The following is a 27,621-nucleotide window of genomic DNA, read 5'->3' on the forward strand; positions in this document are numbered from 1 at the left end:
AAGATCTCTTTACATCCTGGCTCACAGCCGCCTTCTGGCTGCCACTCCATCTATCTGTCGTTAAAGAAAACCAGGAGAAAGCAATGCAGGTCTCTGGGAATCTCCTCCCTTCCATAAGGAAAATACTCTGCCAATTCAAGTTTCATTCAGTCAGGAAGACAGAAGGATTTAAGGCTTCGGTGACAATTATAATCCTCTGAGAAATTATTTTCCCTTAAAGTCAAGATAAGATAATAGTGTTTACTGTACTTTCTCTTGACTCTTAAAATCCCTGGTATCAGTGTAGGCAACTTGCACCTGCAATTGAGTCTGCGAGAGAGGAAGGTCTCTCCTCCTCCCAGAGGCTGTCCTAGATCACACGTGTGGGGCACTTGTCAGCCCTTGGCTCCCGAGGAAGCAGGAGGACAGTGAGGTTCCAGCTTTCTAGTAGGTTGAGGAAGCTGTGCTCATGGCATCGTCAGAGATTTTGGTACTAGCAGGGTGGATGCTTGCAAAATACTTGACATCACTGTCCTGATCCATCTGAAGAGCCACGATGGTCTGTTCCACGGCTTCCTGATGACAGCCGGCAGAGGTTAAGAAATATTCTGGAGACGCAAAATGCAGATTACAAATAAAATGAGTTTAACAATTCAGTTTTATCAGGTGCAAGTATACGAAGTTCTCAGTCATAAAGTATAAACACAAGCTACGTTGAATTATAAACGGTAATCTGAATTGATTTGTGTGATATGAAAAAAATCCCCAAACGTAAGAGAATTAGATTTATCTTGATTATTTTTAGAACAGACTAAATGGTAGCGAAGCTAATAAATACATTAAAACTTATACTTGTGATAGCTATTAATTCACTCAGTAAAAACACCCCAAATACCAATCACACATGACTAAAAACCAGTCTTCTCTAGCCATTTCCTTGTAAATGCTATTAAAACAACGATAAATGAATTCTAAAGGAGAAAAAAGCAGTATTCATTTACCCGTATTCTTAGACGTCTATTACAAACCTTTCTGTGCTTCGTTCACGAGTTCATGCATTAAATGATATTTATTAGGTATTTTGGGGGGATGACAATAAATGAAACAAGCTAAATCTTGAGCAGCTTATTAGGATGTGCAGCAGAACAAGTAGTAGGGGGCGTCTGTCTTCTGCGTAAAGAATGAAGAGAAGGAGGACACACAAACATGCCTCCTGGCCTAGAACAGCAGTAACACACGTCATGCGGGGCAGACCAAAGGCAAGAGTTTTCCCTCCCGTCTTAAGTGACTATCCAATCTCTCAAACTAAGTCTGCAATTATAAAAGAAATGCCCCCGGGGCAGAAAGGCGAACATGTCCCTGTCCTCCAATCTGTGTCCTCTCTTAGGGGGAACCCCCATTAACAACTCACAGATCTTCTCCTATCACATTATGTTTGTGGACATACAACACTTCTCCCTCCATGCAGTCTACACGCCTCCTCCCCGCCACATACGGTTTTCCTAACAGAGCCACCCACCCACCTTTCTCTAGTAGAGTTTGTCTTAATGTCTTTGCGAGCAGCACTCGAACATTTGGAACCCTATCATTCGCCAAGGTTAGCAGATGTGGCATCAGATGCACGGCAAACTGGTCCATGGGAAGGCAATCGTCCTCAATGACAGTCTGGGGAAGACAAACAGCTGCTTTACATTTGCCAAGTTAGTCTACCAAACCAGAATACGGGCGAACATTATCTTTTAATAACAACCGAAGTACTCCAGATTTTAGTTACTTTTTAAACCAATATTCCAGACACTTGGGAACTCAAAACTAAGATGACATAATTTTAAGTCCCTACAGTTTTTTAATGGTTCCACTGAGTCCTGGAGTGTGCAGTGTGCACAGTCACATGCATTTATACACGTACCATGGACCCCGAGCACCCCCTAGTGGATGGCTGTGGGATGAGCCAGGCAGGCACCTACTCTAGGGAACAGGTGATCCTATGAAGAGCCAGATGCAAAACTCTGTTCCTTAAGGATAAAAAAGAGGGTGTCGAAAGGCAAAGAGCGGAAGAAGAAATGAAGCTTCACAGATAGAAATGGTTAAGTCTTTATTTACCTGGCAGACAAAGACAAAGGCTTGCCGACCAGACCACTTGGGACATCTACCAAAGTTTTCTACAAGCTCATTGATGAGGTCCACTCCAAACGTGGGGGGCGTCGCCATGTGCAGCTTCTTCACCATCTCACTGACCTAGGAGGGGGAACACAGAGAAGTGAGGAGTTCTAGGATCTTCTTGAATAGCGTACAGTTCTAAAATTGTAAAAATTGTAACACATACCAACTTGTAGGAAATCCAACGAACAGAAGAAACTTTATCTGCACATAGATTCAGAGCAATGGGACGTAAATAGTCATAAACATCTCTGGGACTATATAATTCTAGAAGTAAAATCAGCTGTCTATAAAAGTGAATTATAAAAATAAAATATAATTAAAATTTTAAAATAAATGAAAATAGGTTAATCATTTGAATAATTTGTAATACTGGATACTATTTGTAAGATGAACACATGCAAAGACTAGTGATTAACGTGGTCTCTCATGCATAGAGCTCTCTCTAGTCTGTATGTATCTGGAAATGCATTTAAACACTATGCAAGTTCAAGAAGTATCTCTTCCCCTCAGAACGTAAGGAAAACAAATGTAGAATTTTGTGTCCACAGGGACTGAGACAGAGCAATGCATTTCCTACTATGTTCAATTGGGACATGAAACACATTTTTTCCACAGTAACTGTTCAGAATGCTAAGAAACTTCCATCTATAAATCAGTTTCCTAGATAAGAAGTTCTAGCAATATTAGGTAGCCTGATGTGTATCTGTCAAGGCTCTGAGCAGCTTCTAAGGGAATGAATGATACGTTTATTAGGGATAACAGAAATGAAGAGATCCTCTAGTGACTGTTCCTATTACATCTGGGAAGACCTGAAGACTGACCGCGTCCACCAGTCTACTTTGAGTAGACACAACAATGCCCTTGAAAAAATACCTCTGATACGAATGAGATTTTTGCCTTTCAGATTTTATGTTTAAGACTATTTACATTCGTAATCAGTAGGGAGTAAACCAAAAGCATGAATATACATAACAATGACCCATGTGCTTGTACATATATATAAAACACTCAGAGATGAGAGGCACATTTATCGATTCCATTTTCTGACACTGCGAACTTTCTTGCTGGCCTCCCCTGGGTGCACACCACATGAGAAAGTCTGGGGTCAGGAAAGCAAACCAGAGAGAGGCTGTGATTCAGTAGGCAGGAAATGAGTGACACATCTTGGGAGACAGGCATAAAGCCCCACACACTCCCCTGGGCCCTTCTCTTTACTGAGCCTGAGCCTTACGGTGCTGACAGAAGGGCAGCAAAGCCCATTCACCTATGGGCATAGGCAAACACACTGCAGCGGGGGGCAGAAGAGAAGAACTCTTTCCGAGAGAGGGGGGCAGCAAACCTTGAGCAAAGACCCTACACTGATAACAACAGAAGTCTCCTCCTGCTGAGGAGGGGCAGGAACCTCTGCCCAACATGGACCACAGATACAAGGCAGAGACTGGATGCTACAGGGATAGGGGAAGACTCTGAGAAAGCCCAGGGACCCAGGGCCTCCCAGAGACTGAGGCTTAACCGAAATAACAGAGATTCTCCCCTTTCCCAGCACAAGCCTACCATGTCCTAACAACGGTCTACAGCTGGGGGAGGGGAAGAGACCCCCCCCCCCCGGGTTTACAAGGCTGCACGAGAGCTGCAAGCTGAGGGTGGAACACAAACACAGGAGGAAGCCCCCTGGCACCCCGGCTCCCACCCTCAGCAAAAGGCACCGGCAGGCCATGGTGAGAGGCAGCAAAGCTTACTGGACACTGAAGGCAATCATAGCAACAGCAAAGCCCAAACCCAGCTTGCTCCTGATTAGATGGACCCAACCCTCCACACTAATGGCAGAAGAGATGTGCCTATTTTCAGTCAAAAACCTGGCAAGCCAGAACTCAGTGAAGTGAACCTTTAATGTACAAAGAAAACAACAACAAAAAAACAACCAAGACTGTCAGTCCCAATTATATACCCAGCAAAGATATCTTTTAAAAATGCAAGTGAGGTCTGGAATCCAGAATACATAAAGAACTCTTACAACTCAACCCAATTTAAGACAAACAGCCCAATTAAAAAATGGGCAATGGACTTGCATAGACATTTCTCTGGATTATATATAAATGGTCAACAAGCATATGAAAAGGTGTTAACCACCACCAGTCACTAAGGAAATGCAGATCAAGATCACCACAAAACACTGCCTCGCAATCACTGTAATGATGGCTATAATTTGTTAAAAAAAGGAAAACACCAAGTGTTGGGGAAGATGTGGTGAAACTGGAATCCCTGTACATTGCTCATGGGAATGTAAAATGGTAGAACTGTTGTGGAAAATAGTTTGGTGGCTCCTCAACAAATTAAACAGAATTATCAAAAAATCCATCAAATCCACCACAAAATAGGTGAAGATAGGTGTTCAAGGAAAAACTTGTACATGAATGTTCATAACAGCACCAGTCACATCAACCCAAAATGTAGAAACAACCCAAACATGCACCGAGGCATGAATGAATTTTAAAAAGTGGTATACAACGGAGTATTAGTCATAAAAAGTAATAAAGTTCTGACGTATGTTACAACACAAATGAATCTTGAAAACATGCTGAGAAGTCAAGAGACAAAAGGCCACATGTTATAAAACTCCACTTATATGATATGTTCAGAATAGGCAAACCCACAGAGGGTAAAGTAATGGTTGCTAGAAGTTGAGGGCACAGAGGGATGAAGAATGACTGTGAAAGGGCATGGTGTTCCTTTTGGGAGGAGGGAATGTTCTAAACTAGATAATGGTAATGGTTGCACAACACTATGAGTGTACTAAATCTTACCACAGTAAGAAAAAAAAGGGCGAAATAGGTTTAAAAAAAAAAAAAAAGCTGAGAAAATTCACTGCTGGCAAGACCTGCACTTCAAGAAATGTTTTATAGAACACCAGACAGAAACTTGTATCTACACAAAGTAATGAACAAATCCCAAAAAGGTAAAGATGAAGTAAGTAAATACCCCTCCAAAACATAGTCCAATAAACTTAGAACTTACTCAGCCAGTTCAGCTCGAAAGCGCCAATTTCTACTATTATCTGTCACCAAAAACTCCTGAAGTTGATAAAGATATTCTCTTCTTTTGTCAATATGAAGAAGCTGAAGTGACAAAATAAAAATATTCGCTAAGATATAGGCATTATTACTCTTACTAGACTGCTTGAAAACAACTATAATATAGTTAATTCTTCTGAGAACAGATAGTTCTCAGACTGTTTTAAAATTGACGTTAAGGCCATTTTCCCCGATAATCCCATATACCTTCAAGAGTCTTATCCTTTTTTGAAATATTTGTTCCTTGAGCCATACGTGACCTCCTCTGAACCCTACAGTACCTTGGTCACAGATATATGGCAGGACTGACCCGCTATGTTCATAGGACACCCTGGTTAACTGTGAACTCTTTGAAGACAGTAATGTGCTCTTACTCACACATGTGAGCCCAGTGCCTGGCACCATGACGGCACATGGTAGGTGCTCAATAAATATTTGGTGAGTGAAAAAACATTTATCCCAATAATTGCTCTATAGCCATTTTAAAGGAGGTTTATGGTCAGCAAGGGGGGAAAACCCTAAAATTTGATATAAACAGAAGCAAACAAACCTAACTGTATATCAGTTAAGAATCACGCAGAAAAAAAGTACTCTGACTATACATGTTCATGGGGTATGTTCTAAAGGACAAAGTGCTGAAGGAAATCTTGAACGTTTTTTTGGTTGAGTTGATGTTAGAATTAATACTGGTGGAGTAATTCTGAAACTCCATGTATGCTGTGGAACTGAGTGAATGACTGAGTATGTTCACATTAAGAACAGAGTTTTTACCATGAGAGAAAAGAAAAAATAGGAAGTGGAAAAAGGAAAGGAAGCGGTGTGGGACTGGGAGCTGAGTTATCAGTATGAACTCAGTAATTTAAAAAAAAAACAAAACCCAAACCAAAAAACCGCTCCCAGCTCCTGTCCCCCGAGAAGGCGGAAAGCAGATGACCCCCCCAGGGAGCAGGGGCATATCCAGGGCCTGGGGCGTGGTTCTAACTACCGCTCTCCACCAGAAAACAGCTGACTCGGGGCTGGGGCAGAGAAAGGAGAAGGTGGGGTAGAAGGAAGGCAGGCTGTGCTTAACGTGAGGGGACAGATCAAAGGGGCCCAGGAGGCGGCTTTCAGGGGTTCCTGTTAGCCAAATTGATGCTCAGAACCAAGGACAGAAATGGATTACACTGAACAGAAAAAATTCCAGAGTTCACACTTAACACTAAAAAAAACTTCCATAAAGGGGGAGGGAAAGAAGGAAAATATTAGCTTTACATGAGAATGCCAACTAATAAATGGAGAAGGAATTATAAAAACAGAAAATTGGTATTTTACAACCAACACAGTAACACCAGATTGAGGTGAGAACCGTGTATAGACGCACGGATAAAAAAGCTCTGATGAAAGACTCGGGGGCGGTGGGGGGGAGGTGTTCAGAGTTTGCAAGTATCGTCCCCCAAGTAATCACTAATCAGGAAGGTGAGAGGTCGTTTTACAATGGAGGGAGCGAGCCGACGCCACCATGATCACGTGGCCGGGGTCACAATGCCAGTGACGCGGGGATGGCGCACACACAGGCAACGCGCCTGCCACGCAAACCCGCGACCTGAATCTCACTGTGTAGCCGCCCTCAGACTGAGGGGCATCTGCAAAGCAACCAGCTTGGCCTCTTCAAAGATGCCGATGACATTAAAGACACAAGTTAGGAAACTGTTCTAGATCTAAGAGCGCTAAAGAGATGCGATATTCCCATTCAATATGCAATTCCCGACTGGATTCTGAACTGGGGGGCAGGGGAAGCCACACCGGCACACTAATGGGACGGGCTGACAAATTTCAGTATGATCTGTATAAAATATACTAACACAGTACCAATGCTTTTTCAAAGTAGGATTATATTACTTCTGTACCTCAAAACTTCAAACTACAAGAGCCAACTTCAAGGTTAAAGTCTAAGAAACAATAGTATTCCAGGACTAACAAGTTGTAAGATCACAGCTGTTCACCTCCAAGACCAGAGATCCATACCATCTCCTAAGATAAGGACTTCTAAAATATCACATAAAGCCTCCAAACTTAAATGTTCATGGAATTTTTGTACATGTATTTAATTCAATAATTTTGAAAAAAAAAAAAGGGCTTGTAATCATGATCTAACAGTGTTCAAAAATGAAATTTAGGGGTGCCTCGGCTCAGTCAGTTAAGCGGCTGCCTTCGGCTCAAGTCATGATCCCGGGGTCCTGGGATCGAGCCCCGCATCGGGCTCCCTGCTCGGCGAGGAGCCTGCTTCTCCCTCTCCCTCTGTCTGCTGCTCCCCCTACTTGTGCTCTGTCAAATAAATAAATAAAATCTTTAAAAATAAACAAGTAAAATTGAAATTTAGTGTAATTATTTTAAAATTAAAAATTCAAAGGACACCAGCAAAAGTGATCAGAATGGGACTCTTTTTTTTTTTTTTTTTTTTTTTAAGTTACAGCTTACTATCAGCTCATGGCTACATTTTCTTACGTAGAACATATGGAAACTTAATCTTGGTGGGAACAGAAAACCAAAACTTCTACAGTGGAACTTTAGTCTGTTTTTATGCAGAAAAATTTAAAAGTTACCTTCAGAAAATCATGCAAATGTTTAAGAACACCTATCCTGACTTCGTCGAGGTCTTTTAAAAATCCATTGAAGATTGGAACCAGATCTGCAGCTGTCAGCTGATCTCCAAGAATAACTGCAAGCTCGTGGATGGAGAAGGCTAATGTTCTTCGAACCTTCCACTGCAGAGATAAAGATGACTGCATTTGTAAGTGAAGCACACAGTACCAAGTGCTTTACCTCTCAGCCGGTGCATGAAGCCTAACTTAGATCTAAATGTTACCAATCTCAAACAATTAAATCGGAACAGAAGTAATGATAAGAATAGACACTCAGCTTTAAATGCCTGCTATGTCTCAAAAACTGGCAGAGAAATTTCAAAGCCCGGCACAGTGCATATTATTCTTTCATTTACAAAGGGAAAAAACTTGGAAATCACTAAGAGTATAGTCTTTGTAGTTCTCTGAACACTGGATGCCCGATTTACAGATGTCCCACATCCATCAAAGGCTGGGTAGTATCATCCTTGCTTGACTGTTCCCCTTCTGATTCTTGTACAGTCTATCTTATAGTTAAAAAAACAATAATGAAACTTGTTTTTAAGGAACTGGCAATTAAGGAAATGTAAGAACAGGCAAATGTAGGCAAGTTTACATTAAAAACATCTTTTTCTTCATGTTGCTTTAGTTTAAAATTTTTTACTTTGTTACTTAGCTTAAAACACTCTACTTGCCAAGAAGCCATTTACAGCAAGGGTTTTATCCCCAATCCCAAACACTAGACCCTATTTTTGAAATAAAATTTTATACCCACATTCAACATATCAAGCAGATGAAGGCAGAGCTGTTCTGATGGAGGGTAGGGGAGAGGGAGGATAGAGGCAAGAAGCCCTGCCCATCCAGGGCCTTCCTAGTCACCAGGGGCCCTGAGGTGCACACCCCACAGGAACCTTGAAAGGCCTGTGGAATGAAGATGGAAAACCACCAATGTGGAGGATACTGTACTCTGCAGAGTGGTTCTTTGTTGTCCCCTGCCCAGTTCTACTGGTGAAGAAGTGTGCGAACACAGGATAAATTCACTTCACCCGGACCCTGTTCCTAACCTCATAGGTCAGAGAAGGAACTTAAATTATGTTCTCTCAAGATTATTTCCAACTCCTACCTTGCTTAGTCAACAGCACAAATTCCTTGAAAAATGCAGTAATTACTAACACATTTAAGGGAAAATGATTCATATCTCAGTATAAATTAGTCTAACCAGACTGCTTTCTTAAAAACCAAAGGATTAATTTCACCAAAGAGATTTTGAGGAAGAGGGGCAAAATTTTGGTGTATGACATAGAAACCAGACTTAATGGCAGGGGAAGTTAAGTCAACAAGATCTAGGGAAAGAGCCACAAAATCACACAGATATCCAGACAAGATGACCTAGGGTCAACATTTCACATTTTGTTTTCTTTCAGAGGGATGGTGTTGGTAGTGTGTAGGTCTGGAGAAGACCATGCCCACGTGCGCACGTGCACACATACATGCACGCACACAAACGCATACACACACCTTCCCCCACCTTTACTGCAACACTCACTGAACCAGGGCCCAGAGTTCAGCAGTGCTAATGCTACTACAGTTCTATTTAAGTTTTAAGAAAATAAAAGAAGCATTTATAACAGTGTGTCTAGAATCAATCTACGTATAAACTTCACACAATAACATATTTGTAAGTTAGGAACTTAGGCACGTCAAATGCAATGATAATTTCCAAACGGTGGAACTTGGGACCATACAAAAAGCAAGCTCTTTGGTATTACTTTCAAAAGCTCTTCTGCACATGATTTCCTGTAATACCAAGTATTTTCTGGAACATGAACAGAAACCCTCCTAGGCTGTGAAGGGCACATCACTGTGCCATCCATCCACACTCACTCACCTGCATGTCTGACGCGAGCGTCTCGTAGGTCTCTCTCAGGCAGTGCCAGTTCTGCCTGCCCAGGGTCAGGGCCACGCCGGGAAGGCTGTATGCACAGTGCTTAGCGATCTCCGTGTCGACTGTCTGTGCACGAGACGGGTCAGTCATAGATAAATACTGATCTAACAGAGCCTGAGGCACAACATCCTGAGGGAGAGAGACACACGGCAGGGATTCATTTTAGCAATCTAGGCATAAATTGAGTAAACTTATTTTTAAATAGATGAAGAATTTAACACAGCATCTCAACAAGCAGAGAAAAACCCAGTTTCACAGTTTCAGGGATCTACTGAGAAGAGGTAGGAAAAACATGCTAAGGAAAAAATATATATAAATAAAAGAAGCCACTCCAGAAGAAAAATAGTAAGATCTTAAGAATAGTAAGATCTTAGAAGATGATTGGAACTGATTAGTAAATTGAAGAGATGCATCAACAGTAAGACCAGCACCTCTCAACGCTGGCAAGGATGGTCAAGTCTGACGTAATCTAGTGAATGTGATAAAATGGGCAGACTATCACCAACCTGGATTTTATAAAAACAACACCCACCTTTTGATGGAAATTGAGCTATTACCTATAAAAATTTAAAGTGAATAAACACCTAACCGTTCATATAAATGTGAAGAAAAGAAGAATATCTACACAATCTTGCTAACATATACACAACACAGCTTGGCAGAACATACAAAAGAAACAAAACTGGCTGCTTTGGGGAAAGCCAAATGGATGCTGGAGGAGAAAACCGAGAAGGAAGTTATCACCGAATGCCTCTGTACCTTTTGAATTCTGAACTATATAAACTTACCTATTTATAAAAAATGAACTAAAATTGAAATAAATTCATTAAGAGAATGAGACCATCTGTTTTTATGAACTTGAAAATACGTCTGCAATGTAAGTGGTGAAAAGCATGTTTACAACACTGTGAATACTAATTCCATTTTTAATAAAGAGAGCAAAAAGAAAAACATATACCATTTGACCTAGGAAACCCCCCCCATAATCACCATGAGCGCGGCACCGCATGTAAGGTCCCAGGACTGAACCTGGAGGCATCATAAGGAACTTCGGAGGGTAGTTCTCAAGACAGAGGCCACACTGCAGGGACACGGTGCTGCTCCCGTTAGGCACGGGCGGTAAGCATATGGGAAGAGCAACACACACACAGAGGCAAGGTACGAACGATCATACTCCAAATATTCCATAAGCATATTTTCCCACATTTAAAATTTCTGAAACTGGAGTGTAACTTGCCACTGACAGCACTTTATATGGCTTTGGGACACTTTTTCATACTTTCATCTCTGAAATTGAGCTGTATCTTGTAATTCTTGGCAAATCAGGCACCATGAAATACCTAGGTATGATGGCATGATTCTGTCAAAGACAGACAAAAAGGGGTACGTATGCATGTTTCTGTACCCATAAAATGTTTATAAAGAAATATACGGGGCGCCTGGGTGGCTCAGCTGGATAAGTGTCCGACTCTTGATTTCGGCTCAGGTCGTGATCTCGGTCATGAGATCGAGGCCCACGTCAGGCTCTGCTCTGGGTGAGGAGCCTGCTTAATACTCTCTCTCCCTCTGCCCCTCCCCCTCTCGCTCTCGGAAGGAAGGAAGGAACGAAGGAGTTGTGATCTGTGGTTACTCTGAAGAATGTGATCACAGGTGTGAGAAGAGGAAGATTTCTGCTTGTCTTCTACTCTATTTGAATTTTCTTATCGTAAGTATGATATACTAGTCTTATTCTTAAAAAGCTCACTGTAAGGAGGACCAAATTTGGTGGGAAATGGGTTTCGAAGAGGAATTAACAAGACCCTCACCACATAAAGACTTGTTGTCACTTACTTGTACTTTGGATCTCCTCTCCTCATCAGGGCTAAAACTACTGTTGGTGCTCAAGTCCGAATCATTATGAATATAGCGAAGGGCAGAGTCCATATTCTGTTAGGAAAAAATATTTGCGTGAAGAACTATCCCTTCTGTAAGTGTCCTTCACTTAAACCATCTTCCTAAGTTACTTACCTTTCAAGACTACCCGGAGATATAAATACATATAAATTCTTCAAGCTTTTAAAAGCTTATAAACATGCCTAAGACCTCATAAGAAATCCCCCCACACCCCCGACTTGAGACAAACTTGCGGACTAGGTTGCTAAACATATGAAAATGAATTCCAGAATAAACTCATTAAACTATGTAAATTCAGAAGTAATTCTGAAATGGTTCCAATATCTTTAGCTTACTTATAAGATAGTATTATTATGTTATAGAGGGTGCTTTTGGTCAATGTTTTAGAGGCCATGGGATGTCCTATGTAGTTTTTCTTCTACTGTTGGCTATTTCTAATTTCACAAATATACTTTTTTACCAGCTTCAAAAAAACTCCAAAACAAACAAAACACCTTCTAAAATGCAGAAATATCATAGCATTCGAATCTCCAATGATGACAGGTGGCCAGGGTTTCATTCTGAAGCACGGGTATTATATAAGATTTCTAACTCTACCAGCTGTCACCTAACAAAAAACAAAACAGAAATCCACTAACGCTCCAAGAACCTTCTCCATCCCCGGTGTGTATGCAGGCACTCTGCCCTGAGCTTATCACTCAAGCCGCTCTGATCTGTGACCGGCTGCTTCTGGCAACCACTGGTGCTATTCCTTCCCCGTGTTTCTCTAAACAAGGGTAAGAAATACCGATCCCACATGATGCTGGCTGGGGGCGGGGGGTGTGGTAGGAAACCGGGGAAGGATCACACAGAACAGCTCCAAGTACACAGCGAAGATGATGCTAGTAACAGTACCCACCCTCACACTCCAGAGTCCAGATAATGCCACTGGCCCTCCGCAACATGGCCTCAAGTCCCGATCTTCTGCTCAGAATACTGTGTTGCTTGCTGCAGTGAAATGGTCCGATCAGAAACAAAGCACCTCTCCAAAAAGAAAAGGGAAGAGTTAATTATTCTTGATAAAGGGCTTTGTTTCCAGTAAGACTATTTCACTGCAGTGAGCTACGTTAACACGTTGAGGCTACTCAAATGGTCATGTAGACAGGACAGGGATTTACATTTCCAAGCATTGCACATGACACTCATGTCACAAAGACAGGATGTGGTGACAAGTACTTTTACTTTATGCTGAAGAGAGAGCTGACGAAATCAGCAACAGACAGAACGTACTAATTAGGAAGTGATTAGCTACAACTATTCCCCCAACAAGACTTCTGATTGGAACTATTTTCACTGGATAAACACTTTACTGAGTGCATTACCTCAACAGCATCGCTGATTAAAGGCACGGAGGCGTCGTGATTTATTTTACAGTTTGGTAGCTCATTTACACCCAGCTCATCTTGCACATCACTTCTGTTTTCTGCATCACTGGCCTCCTCGCGAGCATCCAGCCTGGAAGCGCGCAGCGCGGCGGACAGCACGTCCACTTGCGCTGTGGGCGGAACAGAGAAAGGGCGTGTGAGCGGCAAAATCGACAACCTGCCTGCAAGTTTCTCCTCCGTTTGCACTAGAGGTTATCAATGAAATGCATACTGTTTTGACACTGCCATCAAAAAGCTGAAAAAAAAAAAAACTACTGTGGTAAATCATTAGTCCTTCGAGAGAAAAAGTAGAAAACTAATATGCTTTCATGAGATTAAAAATGCTTATCCACTACTGTACATTATTCTCCGTTAGTATGAAAGAGAAATGCTATCTAGTTTTGGAGATACCTCCAGTTTATTAAAAGGAGTCAATTTCAGTGTAAGTTAACTATGTTTTGGTAATGCATGAATCGAACTGACAAGGCTTACTTACTAAGCTATTTTAGCAGAAGAGCAGTCACACAAACCCTGCCAACATAAAACAATGGTAATTACAAAGATTTTTGTTGCAGTTACATTTCAACATCTCATATCTCATTCCAGTTTATTTTCCTCTAATTCCTTTTGAAAATGAAATTAATGACTCGGACACCCCCACGTGTGTGCTGTCTTGCTTGCAAGCAAACCAAAACGACAAATTACCAAGCAGTGATTCTTAAATCTGGCATATGTTTTATTACCAGTCTAAGTTTTGCGTTACACCTTCTTTATAAAAGTGACTCAAAACTAAAATAAGGCATTCTTCCTTCTCCCAAACAATTGAGACATGCAGCAAAAAAATTGCTTAGTTATGCTTGTTCAAGTAACAATCCATCTGGATGCTCAAAATATAAAAATTCATCAATTTTAACTTCAAAATTAATTAGTACAAAGATCAGAAAGTGTGTCCCCACTCCACTTAAAGATTATAAAAAAAGCAATTCTAGTACTTTCATTAAGACAGCCTATTACGGGGCTGCAGCATTTATGAAACTCAAGCCCAAGCACATTGGGCCCCTGGCAATGGATATACAGGAGACATACGGGATGAGCTTCTATTCTGTAGGTCATTAGCTGCTCAGTTAAGTAAGTAAATTGAAGGTGTTTAATCATAAAAAGTTACTCATGAAAAGTATGCTCCTTCTTTTGAGAACTCCGGTTGCAATTTGTACTAATCCTTTTAATCAGTTTAGGCCCCGTTCTGGAATCTTTTTAAGTTTCCAAAACAAAATCAAAATAGTACTAAAGGAGACTGCACAATACATAAAGGTTAAAATGTTTTGTCCCACATAAAATGCACGGGGTGTGAGAAAAAGAGCCCTAACGCATTTTAATTGTTTCCCAGGAAGTAATTAATCAAAAGCCTTTCACAGAAAATGCCTTACATGAGTCACTTCTCTCTAAATGGACTACATATTTCTCTTTGTCTACTTTAAGGTTTGTACATTCATAAAAGTTTAAATGAGTTACACTGTGAAGTTACCTTCCTAAAAAAACTGATATATAAAGATCATCAAGACAGAGCCTAGTGCTGACTCCTGAGGAAACCTGATGCCTCAGCTCTCCAGCCAGAGAATGAAGTAGAATCTAATGCTGGGCTAAATGCTGAAATTTCAGCAGGATACACCACCACAAAAAAGTTAAGAAAACTGAACACACGGTTTTCATCAAAATCTGCATTTTACTTAAAATACAGACTGAAATCCCAGGAACCAGGGCTGGTTTAATCATAGACTTGTGAAGAAACACAGTCCCCACTGACTCATGCTCAGAAGTAGGGACAACGTAGAAACTCTGAATTTTACTCCTTCCCTGAAGAAGCTGGTACAGTTAAGCTAAAACCTCATAATAATCTCTCACTCCTCCACACAACATACTGGTGGTTAGTCACAAATTCCTAACAATTTATTGATTTCAACAAAGGAACAATATGATTTTTTTCTGACCACGGCTACCAAAATGGCCCAAATTCTTCCACTGGGCCTAAACTGGGTAGAAATCTAGATTTTGTGAGCTTGGGCATTTTTTCCTTTTGTAGTCTATGAGTCTAGCTATAGTAAACCAAGGTGGCATCAGTAATGCTACTCAGCCATAGAGTTCAATCCTGAATCGCTTGGTGACCGCAAATGCCAGAGATTTTGAAACTGCCCTAGACAAAGCCAGAAAAACCTCAAATTCCCTAGGTAAGTATTCTAGAAAAGAAGGTCTCTTACACCTTCTTCATGTTTTCCTACTTCCCTCTTTGGCCTTCCATGTAGGGTTATGTTTCTGTTCTATGACTGAGAAAGGGCTTTCTTTTTCTGACAAGAATATCTTCCTAGTCGCTGGAAACACTTAAATTTTTTTGACCAAAAATCCACAGAGAGAAAACCCCACAAATGCTTTGACAAAGGGAACTGTTAAATTTAGCAAGACTGGGAAGCAAAGGTTGCCTTATAAGCAACAGCCCCAGCCTTGTTATGGCTTCCCAACAATGCCCGCTGACGGCAAGCAACGAGGGGAAGGCCAAGGGACACAGGCCTGGGAGCGCCGAAACTCCACTTGAACATTCCCTGGGCAGTGCTGCTTCACCATTTTACAGGCCAGCTGACAAGAAAAAATTAACACATGCAACATAACTCGTTCAAAAAGGTGGACATTTCCCGACAGTTTGTGGCTGCCCACAATCGCAGAATTAGAAATGAGGACACATCCAAAATTAAGGGATAGCCCTTCAAAACACCTTCTGACACTATGGAAAATCAAGGCATAGTTACTGACGTTTAACACAAGTTGCACATGCCCTCAGATTTCAATGAAATAAAAAAAAATCAGGAATTCTGTAGCCTAAGAAGAAAATGCCCGACACTGAACACCTACGTTTTATTGCAGAACATCGGACGCATGGGCAGTTTATGTGCTAAGCATCACCCTTCTGTGCTCTTTGAGGCTGGGATTTTGGTCTGGTTTGTTGCTGCTCTATATTTAGTGCTTAGGAAAGGACCTGGCACAAGAGCGGGTGCTCAGTAAGAAATGCTGAACAAATCAATGAATCAACACATGTGTTATGAAAGGGTCATCAAGACAGACAGAAAGAACATTGCAACAGATTTCAATTACAGCAGGTGTAAGAGCTGAACTAGAAAGAATGGATTAAATCACAATATAGTATTTGTACTGAAATCGCTCACCTGCAGCCTATATATTCACAGTCCTATTTTAAGTGAAACAGGATTAGCCATTTTCTGAAACACAGTTGGATCCTCAAACTTGTATGTGTACATAGGTCTTTTTTAAAAGGCACGCTCTCACTTTTAGCTTATTTGTTAAAAAATTTTTTAACATAGCTTATTCAAATATTTCAATTACTGTTTGTTAAGTGCTCTGATGTGTCAGAGATCTAGCGGGTACTGGAATGCAGTGAGCGCTCCCAGAATAGCCCTAAAAAGCAATGTTTGAACGACTGTGTAAATGTCAAGGCGAGTGATCCATAAATTAACAAATCTGTGTATGTATGCTACAGTTAGCAACACAGTGATGAGCTCACCTAAACGAAACTTCCTATCAGATTATTATTTATCAAGACAAGAATACATGATGATGATGGTGAAAATAAATTTTTTTTTAAGATTTTATTTATTTGACAGAGAGAGACACAGCGAGAGAGGGAACACAAGCAGGGGGAGTGGGAGAGGGAGAAGCAGGCTTCCCGTGGAGCAGGGAGCCCGATGCGGGGCTCAATCCCAGGACCCTGGGATCATGACCTGAGCTGAAGGCAGACGCTTAACGACTGAGCCACCCAGGCACCCCATGAAAATAAATTTTTAAAAGGCAATTTTTCTGGGAAAAGAGTCAGCAAATAATATATCAGCTTTAGAGTAAAGAACCTGATAGACTCTTCCGTACCTTTAACATCTGGATCATCAATGTGCGGCTCTAGATTTTCTATCATTTCTTCAAGTTCCTTTCTGGTGGCCATAGTGATATTTGAAGAACCTGGTACGGTGACTTCAGAGGTTTCTTCTGGTCTCTCTGGGCTGGGAGTATTCCCAGAGCCCTGCTCAAGCTCTATATCTAGATCTATTTCAGGAAGAGGAGTCCTCCAGAAATGGAAGGAGTTGTACAATTCCTGATCTAAGAGAGCTGAATCTGGTGAACTGGCGCCACCTTCTGGCCGTAAGGCAGATTTGCAGTTAGCAGGCTTTTTATCATTCTCATTACTAGCTGCTTCCTGATGAGATTCTGAGGACAAAGTACAAAGTAAAGAGCTGTCCACTGGGACACTTATTTCACCTGGAGATTTCCTAGATGTTTCAGCATGATCTTCCACCATGTTTTCCAGTTTGACACTGGAATTACTAATACTGGGATCTGAAGAAACATCCTCTGGCCTGATCTGTACATCCTCTGGGACTTCTTGATCTCTGATCCTTTTATTGTTTCATTTGGGAAAAAAAAATGAAAGTATAAAAATAATTACTGAAAAAAACTCAATGAAAGACACTACATAACGTATTTACACAAGTTCAGTATTAAAATTTACAGATTATCCATACAAATTGAGTAGTGTATATACTGGTAATGCTTCTTTTTCCATCAGTTGTTCTGTGTTCAGAGATGTAAACATCTGTTAAGCATAAGTCTAGATATTAATGCATTACATGAGTTGGAAAAGGTAACACTGTAGAATCCCAGGATTCTTAAACTAAAGAAAAACTGTAGGAAGATAAATTCCTACAATGCACTTCAAAAATGATCTGATTCTTAGGATTATGGTATTGCCACTGCTCCAATGATGTATTGAAAAGCTGAGAATTAAAACCTATTTGCTTTTATAAAAAAGAAAAGAAAAAAAAACCTCTGTACAGTATTAGAAAAGATCCTTATTTGCTATCTCACAAAATATTAAAATCCATTTCAGTGTAAATGAAGTTTTTTTATTTCTTCCACACTTGCCAGCTCTACTCCCAAAGGTTTTCCCAAAATAGTCATGACTTAATTGATAAGGACAGATGGCACAAGCTCCTAAATTAAAATCCACTGATTACCACCATCCATTATCTAAACTAAAACACTACAGTAAGTTTTAATGTTTATCCCCTATATTTTATTTGACTCCATTAAATTTAACAAACATATACTGAGCACCTACTAGGAGCCAGGGAACGAAGCCAGTATTGAGGATTCACATGTGAATGAGATGCAGGTCTGGTCAGGGAGATTAAATTAGAGGCAAACAGGAGAACCGAACATGTAAGCAAGTAACCGCCAGACAGAGTGGTAAGTACAGAAGTATGCACACCGAGCACGGGAGGCAGGATGGAGTTGAAATGAAAAGGCCTAGAGGAAAATGACAGGAGCGGTGTTTAGAAGAACCAGGAAATGTTTACGAGGCTAAGGGGAAGAACATGTATTCAAGGGAGAAAAGGAATATGCAAAGGCAGGAGTGACAGAAAATGTGTAACACACTCTGCAAACAGCCGTGAGTTCCTCATGGCCAAGAGAAGGAAACAGTGGGTGACCAGGGTGAAAAACTTTGCCAGAACCACCGTACTCTATAACCAACACCTCTGGAATTGATCCTATGGGCTACATGGAATAAGGCAGGAATTGGGAGAATCGCATTTTTAGATGCGTTATTTTTAAGAGAGCATCCTGGAAGCGGGGTAGAAAATGGGGCAGAGGTGAGACAGGAGGCGGGAACTCCAGAAGGGCAGGGGGAGCCAGCGAGGACTTGGTGGATGAAGGCAGTGCGTCTGGGACTATGAAGAAGTAAACACATTCAAATGATGACAGGACCAGTAGGATCTGTTTACTTATTTACTGCATGCTGGAGATGGGAACCAAAGGGAGGAATCCGGAAAGACTGCCAAATTTCTGGCTAGCGCGACGGAACAAATCATGGTAGCACCAACTAAAAGTGGAAAACACAAGAACAGTGTAATGAGGAGGCTAATGAGTTCCGGTTTGGACAGGCTCAGTGCGGTACCTGGGTTGCATTCTGGGTGGGGATGTCCACGGGAAACCGGTCAGACACCAGGGACCAAGGTGGAGGTCATCAACTCAGAAGGACGTGTGCAGGGCTTAGATGGGCGCAAGGCAAGAAAGACGAATGGAAACACGAAAGACACACCAAGTAACAGAGTGAAGGCATTTTTCTCAGGATGCCTTACAGAGAGAGGTCAGAAGAGATATAGGAACTGCAGGCACGGGAGATGACGAAATCACTGATAGAGCACTGTCCTTCTAAGAGGAAAGAAGAACGTGAGCTCAAGAACAGAGGTGCACAGATTCAATGGGTCAAGACACACCTTTCATAAGAAACATGAGAGAGAAGTAAGGATGGGTGTGTAGGTAAATTTGAAAGTGAGTGTGGGAAAAAATTAAAGCTGCTCCCTGAAACAGTATGTGCCTTTAAATACACACAGTAAAAGGTACTAAACAGGAGGCTTACCAGGACTGAGCAAACGGAAGGTGACATTAACACCTGTGTAATATCCTAGTTAAGTAGCCACTGTACATGTTCCCATGAAATTATCAACTTCCCTCTGATTATGCTTTATCTCATGGTAATGTTCACGCTATTTTCAAAAATAATGTATTTTTAAAAACACATGATTATTTTAACAGATCTTGAAAAATACAGAAAAAATATGTAAGAAGTCATGTGAAAACATATCACACAGTGATAGCATTTTACTTCTGGTGTTTCCCCTCGATTCTCAGGACTATAAAATAGACGGTGTGCACACATAATCGAGTTGTTACACCTCTGGGAGAGCTGGGCCCTGAGTTCTCAGGTCCCTGTCCCAGTGCCAGCACTGCATTATCATAAACCTGTGAGTCTTTCAAGGCCCCCATGATTCCACATTTACTCCTTATTCATAAGGATGACAGACTGGCTTAGACAACCTTTAAGATCCCTTCCCTCTCCAAAACAGTGCTTGGAGCTAGTGCTGTTATGCCAAATAAATGTCTTCTATACAAATTACATATTTTCCAATCACGTGGTCCTTATTAAAAGACATTTTTTCTTTTGTTTTAAAGAATTTAGTGGGATAATTGGTAAAATTTGAATAAAGTCTCTGGTTTAGATGACAGTATTTTATATCTATGTTAATTTCTTAATTTGGTAATTGGACCATGGTTATGTATTAATGCCTGCATTCTGAGGAAGTACACAGTGAAATATTTAAGAAAGGTAAAAAGAATATGTCTGAAACCTCAAAACTATTCAGAAAAAAAGATCAGTAAAGCAAATATGGTAAAATGTTAACATTTGGAGAATCTGAAGGGCATTATGGGATTCTTTGTGCTATTTTTGCAGTTTTTCTGGTATGAAAACTAAATTTAAAAAATTATAGTAACAAGATACTGTTTGGTGGGAGTGGAGACCAAATGGGTTAAAACTTGTAAGACTTCACTATCTGATAAATTAAAAAAAAACAAAACACCTGCATTTAAAATACACAAAAAGAACCTAATTAAAAGGCCATTCAGAGGGCACCTGGGTGGCTCAGTGGGTTAAGCGTCCGACTCTCAAGTACAGCTCAGGTCATGCTCTCAGGGTCACGAGATGGAGCCCCACCTTGGACTCGAGTCACACTGGGAGTGTAGACTGCTTAAGATTTTCTCTCTCCCTTTGCCCCACCCCCCCCCCAAACAACAGCAGCAGCAACAACAACAAAGGCCATTCAGTATGCAAAACTATCCCATGGGCCTGAAATTCCTTGATTACTATTCTCACCATGCCATTAAGATTAAACTTTAATATTCTTAGGAAAAAAAAAAAAAAGAATGGTAAGTCATTCTATTTCTCTAACGTTACATTACTAGTCTGTCCAAACTTAAAACTCCTAGTATGGTTTCAAGGAGACAAAAAAATTTTCCCTACTGTTAAATTCTGGGAAGAATTACTACATGTATGAATAACAGTTGCTTCGAATTGTCAAAAATATAAATTCTCTGAATACTGATTTTTCCAAGAGCTGGGAGCTAGTCAATGCAAGATCAAGCTGCTAAAAACTAAAATTCTGATATTCTTAGTTGTCAGATTTCCAAATGCTATTATAAAAGCAAAAATCATTTTGAAAGCTAAAAAGACCTCTGATTCTGCAAAATGAGAGAATTACCCCATCTCCTAAGAGATGCAGGTAACAAGAGCACCAGGGTGAGCCAGAAATTTCTCTAAAAGAACCTTAATTTTCCTTTAGTGTCTACATAAGTTTCCTATTAATACTCTCCGAGTTCTGGACTAGAGACTCTGGGCCTAGAAAAATAAGTACACGTATTTCAGGAGAAAATGACCTGTGGGACATCTGGTTAAAGCAGCACTATGTCCTGACACGAAAGCAAAGAACATACATCTTTCCTGTACTGTGAATTAACTAAATGAAGTTTTCATATCACTGAAATACTTCCAAATTTGTACCAACAGCCATCAGTTTTACTTTCACGCAGCTGGCATTACACTAAGCTGACAAAAAGTGGCGTAAGTGGTGTAGCTACTTAAGGCTTCTGAGATTAAAGCTTTCCTTACAATTCATTCAAGGTTTACTATTTGCCAGGCCCAGTGAAGGTGCTCTATATACAGAAATTCAGAACTCGACTGCTACAGCAGCTGGACTTGCAGTCGGCTGGCCTAAGCATATATACAAATACACAACTGAAAAGATACGGATCAGAAATCTGTGCTCATATTCCAGTGCTGACAGCCAAGATGCAAAAGCTCTGTATTTCCCAAAAAACTCAGGAAAAGATTCATGGAGGTAGTGAGTCTAGAGACAGCAAACACACTGACAATTCACTTTGTTAAATGGGTATGGATGGAACAGAACAGCTTCTTGAACAGAAAGCAGAGAGAACCAAAAGAACATAGTGTATTCGGAGAACAATATAATACAACAGTTGATCAACTAAGAAGAAAAGGGAATGCTTATTTTACATAATTTAAAAATGCAAATATGAATGTTTAACTCTGCTTCTGGAAGTAGCCTTTATTAACACCTTCCAAGAAGCATGAATAGCCTGATCTAGGGTGAAAGATAAATCTGGTATACAACGTCAGAGGTTTAAAATCAATTAAGGCTTCAGAGAGTATTAAGTGACATTAAATGTTTCCAGGGTCAGATGAAACTATATAATAAATAGTAGTGGAAACAGACTGTCAAAAACTTGCTTACTTTGTAAGATATTTGTTTGAGAGATGTGAATTCTAGGAAAACTGAGAGGACCTCGACAACAGGAACCGAGTTCTCGATTTCTATCTATAGGAGCTGGTTCATAGTAGGTGCTCAATTAATTTCTGCATGATCAACCAATCTTAAATAACAAACAAGTTTTAAGACAGCTTAGAACAAAAGTCAGTGCAGTATTTAAGAGAGGGTAAACAAACTAATGGTTCTGAGATTAATAATACATAAAACTTTTTTTTGAAGTTAGGAAGTAAAACTACACAACAGTTTTAATGGTATTTAACACAACTCCTTCCTTAGCCAGAAATTCTCTCTTCCCTCCCCTCTACCATTAACACGATTCAATAAAGTCTAACAACATAGTGAAAATCCAATGCTACAAAGAGTACTGACTTGACATTAAGACATACCTCATTACAATGGAAGAGGAATTAAGGTTTGTAGGTAAAACATAACTACCTTTAAATATCTCTTCCAGTAATGTCCTACACGGGCAGTCAGTACAACTACTGGCCATGGTAGCCACACCAACCATTTTTGTCAATAAAGTTTTATTGGAACACAGCCAAGCCCATCCACTTATGTGTGGTCCATGGCTGCTTTCACGCTGCAAAGGCAGAGTACAGCAGTTGTGGCAGAGACTGAAAATATTTATTATCTGGCCTTTTACAGAAAGTCTGCTGACCCCTGACCTATACAATTCTCTGTAAATTTGTATTTTCACTTACTAGACTTTCTCCAGATTTAAAAATAAATAAAAGTTATGTAATAGTCTTCGCATAATTACGTAGTGAACAAGGTATGTTGACTTTAAAAATGAAAAACAGGTAACATTTCCCCCATCATCATTTTTGTCAAACTCCTTGCAGCAGCTGTTTTTCAAAAGAACTGACAGAATTTGCTTGCTAGGAAGACAGGTTTAGAGTGATTTTCTTCCTTTACAAAAAACAGTACCTCAGGTTTGTTTGGCTATTCAGCAGGACAGTAGGAGAACGGGCAAAAAGGTAAAACAAGGCAGCAGAGAAGAAAGGAAGAACTGCCAAATCAAAACACCAAGAAAGCAAATATCACAGTATCAAGACCTACAGAAGAAAATGTCCATTAGCATCATGACAAGGGAGGGACAAGACACTATGGTAACTCAAGCATTATAGTAGGGACTGTTTAAAAAGCAGGTTCTAAATTATTTCAAGCGCACATCTGTAAAAGTGCATATTTTCCATGCACTAAGTTAGGCTTGATTTTTTTTCCCCCTAAGTATATAGTATAATAAATTTTAAAAACAAAAACCTGAAATTTCTTCATGTAAAAAAATTTAAAAATAAAAATCAGAGTTGTCCTTTTTATTTTAAAATTAGTTGCCCTATTACACTTAAAGTTGATATTCTAGTTAATAAGTACATTAATTTGGTGCTAATCATTATAATACTTTCCCTCTCGATTGAGAGATAATCATCATTCTGCAGAGTTCAAGATCCACAATTAAAATAATTGACTGAAAGGAAAAGTAGTAGTAAGAAATGGACTACATACTAAACAAACATATTCCTAAATTAGGTTTTACCCCTTAAAACACTAAACCCTTTAAATTGTATGACCATTACTTCACCTAAATGTCAATAGATGGTTTACTAGGTAACTAATTTATTAAACTTATTCAAAAATTATCATCACATCTATCATTTATACTTTTCTCTATGGCCAGGATCAAGCTCAGTGTGCTACACTCATCTTCATCTTCTCACTTAAGATGTAACTGACCAAAGAGACATTTAACAAATGTATTTAAAATATAGCTCTTTAAAAATATTTACCAATTTTTACAATCAAGAGAAATAGCAAAGTCTCCAAAAAGAAAATTTATTATAAAATAGAGGAAATGAAAAATATGTTCACAAGCAATAAAAGCTGGAAAGTAAAGTTTAAAGAAATCATACCTATTTTTGTCTTCTACTGACGTATCTTCTGAGCTTTTGCTTTCTTCTTTAAAATACTGGCCTGAGCTAGATGGATTAGCAAAAGTAGATATGAAAGGTCCCAGAGACTGAAAAGCCGCTTGGCGAACCTAGAAAGAAAAGGAGAACAGTAATAAAACATAAAAATAAGGGATTATTAATAGTCTACTTTTCACTTACCGAAGTATGGTTAAGATAGTAAATAAGAAAGTGTTTTCTAAAAAACCTTCCCAGATTCAGAACTATAAATCATTCTTCTGCTAGGATTTAAAATTCTTTATATATTTTTTTTACTTTTGATTTTTTAAAATCGGTCTTGAATATTTAAACCATGAGAATATGAAAATGAGATCCCATAGAGCATCTGCATGGAACTAAAGGAAATCCTGCAGTGTTCTCAAGGAAAACAGAATGAAGAAAACCAAGACTGCCAAACAGAAAATACAGAGCAATAAATTCGACAAAATGTGATAAATCCATTTCATGTTTCCTGGTAGGAAAGACTGTAATTTGCTTACTACAAGAAAATAAGACAGATGTGCCAGAACTATGGATGCACTTATCAGAAACAGAATATTGAATTAAAATATATTTCACAAAAATCTGGATGCACATACTACTGTTATGTATGAATGTCTCAAGTAGGAGAGCTGAAAAAAAGGTTACAGAATTTTATTTCATATTGTATTCTTGTATTATTTTTGTAATCTTGATTACAAAAAAAAATTGGGGGAGAGAGGTTTTATGAAAGGACGCAGAAGGGCAGACACAATCTGAAAGAGGCATAGTTCTCCCATCATAGTTGGGAGAAACCACAAACCAATTTCTCTAAGACCCTGCCCTTGAGGCATAACAACACCTTTTCCATAGTTTAAAATGAAGATTACATGACATGTGTAAATTTTGCAGAGGCAAATACATGTGAAGCATGCATATTACTAGTATTTACCCTCTGGGGGAAGCAGATACAATGATTCAAATGGTTTAAAAAAAAAAAAAAAAGGCTAGAATTATATATAAGATAGCAAAAAGAAGCCTATGGAAGAACTTAACAGGTTTTCTCCTCTACAGTCAATGTTACTTCCATAAAAACATAAAAGGTAACTTTTAAAATTATATGCATGAGTTTAGTCTACTCTGGATACTGTTAAAACTCTGAGTTTGTCTCAGTTATAGGATTTACATATACCTGAAATGACAGATTTAAGGAGTCCTTCATTTTAATATAAACATATTCCCAAATTAGCAGGAAATACTGTATATCATTGAGCCAAGACAATGATAAAGTCTCAAAATGAAAACTTTAATAAAGCTACGTAATCTTTTCTAACAATCTTATACATTTTAAACAACATTAAAGTCTTAAGCTATGGCTTAAGAGTCTTTGGAAAATGAATATGGAAGGTCCTGAGATCTACTTCAGGCATGACAGCATAAGGAGCGCCACTGACCCACTCTCCAGTGAAATTGTTGAAAATGGAAAAAACAAAAATGAAACAAAACCCCAAAGCCCCACCAATTAAAACCTGTGGAAATAGTCCTAAGGGCAGGCAAACAACAAAAGAAGGAATATCTATAAATATTCAGTAAAAGAACCCCGAGAGTCTGTGATATTTGAACCAGGGAGGCAGAACCTCTACTCCAGACTGCTGCAGACAACAACACTGGCCTCCCTCTCTTCTAGCTTCCAGCCAGAGGGCTTTCAATGTTTTCCATCCTGCCTCCAGCTACCTGTTGGGCATCCCTTCTACACAACGCCCACTGGTAGAATGGAAGCTCTACCTTAGACGTGGCTCAGAACACTGGGCCCTGAGAATACTCAGAATACAGTCCCTGGCCCAGCTTAAAAGGCTAGGATAGATGAGCCAAGAGAACCTGGGGCTGCTGTCCCTCTTACTCCCATCAAAATGTGGTCATCCCAGGATGGGATACAGGCATGCAGGCAGGCCCAAAGCTGTGCCTCCTGGAGGGGGGAGTAAGAGTTCACTAACACATTCCAGCCAGTCACTAAACAAACAAGTAACAGTAACAAGCCCCAGAGAGGGTTCAAGTACCCAAATTTGCTGTATTAACTAAAATGACCAGTTTAAAAAAAATTTTAAGGCATGCAAAGGAACAAAAAAGTATGATCCATAGACTGGAGAAAAATTTAAGGAACAGAAACTACGTGTGAGAACACTAAGATGTTGGACTTAGAAAAAAACTTCAAAGTGACCGTTATAAATTGTTCACAGAACGAAAGGAAAGCATGAGTAAAGTAAAGGAAGGAATGAGGACAGTGTCATATCAAACATAAGTTAATGAAGAGAACCAGATGGAAATTCTGGAGTTGAAGACTGTAATAATTGAAATAAAAACTAAACACATAAACTTAAGTAGATCTGAACTGGTAGAAAAAAAGAATTAGGGAACTCAAGGTATATTAATATAGATTAAGCAAAGAACAGAGAGAAAAAAGAAAATGAGGAAAAATGAACAGAATCTTGGAAAATGTGGGACTCCATTAAGTGCACCATATGTGTAATGGGAATACCAGAAGGAGGGAAAAGACACAATATTTGAAGAAATGATGGCTCAAAATGTCCCAAATTTATTAAAAATCAATAATCTACACATGAAAGAAGCTCAACAAATAGGATAAACTAAAAGAGATCTACAAACATATCAAAATGCCAAAGTCAAAAGCAAGAAGAAAATCTTGAAAGCAGCAAAAGGGAAGTGACATATCACTTACAAGAGAACCCCAATAAAATAAACCTAACTTCCTACAAAAACAAGAGAGATCGGAGGACTGTGGGGAAGACACAAAGTGCTTGAAGAAATTTAAAAAAACAAACACCAAAACTGTTAACCAAGAGTACAAAGCTATCTTTCAAAAAAAACGAAAGCAAAATAAAGACACACCCAGATAAACAGAAACAGAATTTATTGCCACCAAATTTACATGACAATAAATGCAAAAGGAAGCTCCCCAGGTTGAAAGTCAGTTACCCTGGATGGTAACTCAAAAGAAAGAAGGATGATCTCAAACTGCTAACTTAATCTTCCACCTCAAGACACTGGAAAAATAAGAGCAAACTAAACCAAAAGCAAGCAGAAGAGAGGGTATAATATAGATTAGAGTGGAAGTTAATGAAATAGAGAACAGAAATATAGAGAAAATCGGTGAAACTAAAGCTTTAAAAAGATGAACAAAACAGACAAAACTTTAGCAGACTGGCTAAGAAACAAAGAGACAAGAATCAACTAGAACCAGAAAGAAGAGACATTACTACTTACGTTACAGAAATACCAAGATTATGAAGAAAATACTATGGATCATATACCAGCAAATTAGATAACTTACATGAAACAAATTCCTAGACAAACTACTAATAAAACTGACTAAAAGAAGAAA

The 27,621-nt window shown here is 39.5% G+C and overlaps 1 protein-coding gene across 1 annotated transcript in view; it reads right to left on the minus strand.

Moving 5' to 3' along the window:
* Positions 1-226: 226 nt before the first annotated feature.
* PPP4R1 (protein phosphatase 4 regulatory subunit 1) overlaps positions 227-27,621 on the minus strand; it is a 38,553-nt gene continuing 11,158 nt past the window's right edge. The window contains exons 7-17 of the mRNA XM_044920850.1: positions 24,207-24,334; positions 16,982-17,505; positions 13,013-13,185; positions 11,589-11,684; positions 9,702-9,887; positions 7,796-7,957; positions 5,158-5,258; positions 2,306-2,426; positions 2,083-2,217; positions 1,503-1,644; positions 227-587 (exon numbers count right to left, since the gene is read on the minus strand). Coding sequence (XP_044776785.1) covers positions 424-587; positions 1,503-1,644; positions 2,083-2,217; positions 2,306-2,426; positions 5,158-5,258; positions 7,796-7,957; positions 9,702-9,887; positions 11,589-11,684; positions 13,013-13,185; positions 16,982-17,505; positions 24,207-24,334 — 1,932 coding nt within the window. The 3' untranslated portion in view covers positions 227-423. The remainder of the gene's footprint in view (positions 588-1,502; positions 1,645-2,082; positions 2,218-2,305; positions 2,427-5,157; positions 5,259-7,795; positions 7,958-9,701; positions 9,888-11,588; positions 11,685-13,012; positions 13,186-16,981; positions 17,506-24,206; positions 24,335-27,621) is intronic.

The sequence above is a fragment of the Neomonachus schauinslandi genome, chromosome 14 (assembly GCF_002201575.2).
Source record: "Neomonachus schauinslandi chromosome 14, ASM220157v2, whole genome shotgun sequence".
Lineage (NCBI taxonomy): Eukaryota > Metazoa > Chordata > Mammalia > Carnivora > Phocidae > Neomonachus > Neomonachus schauinslandi.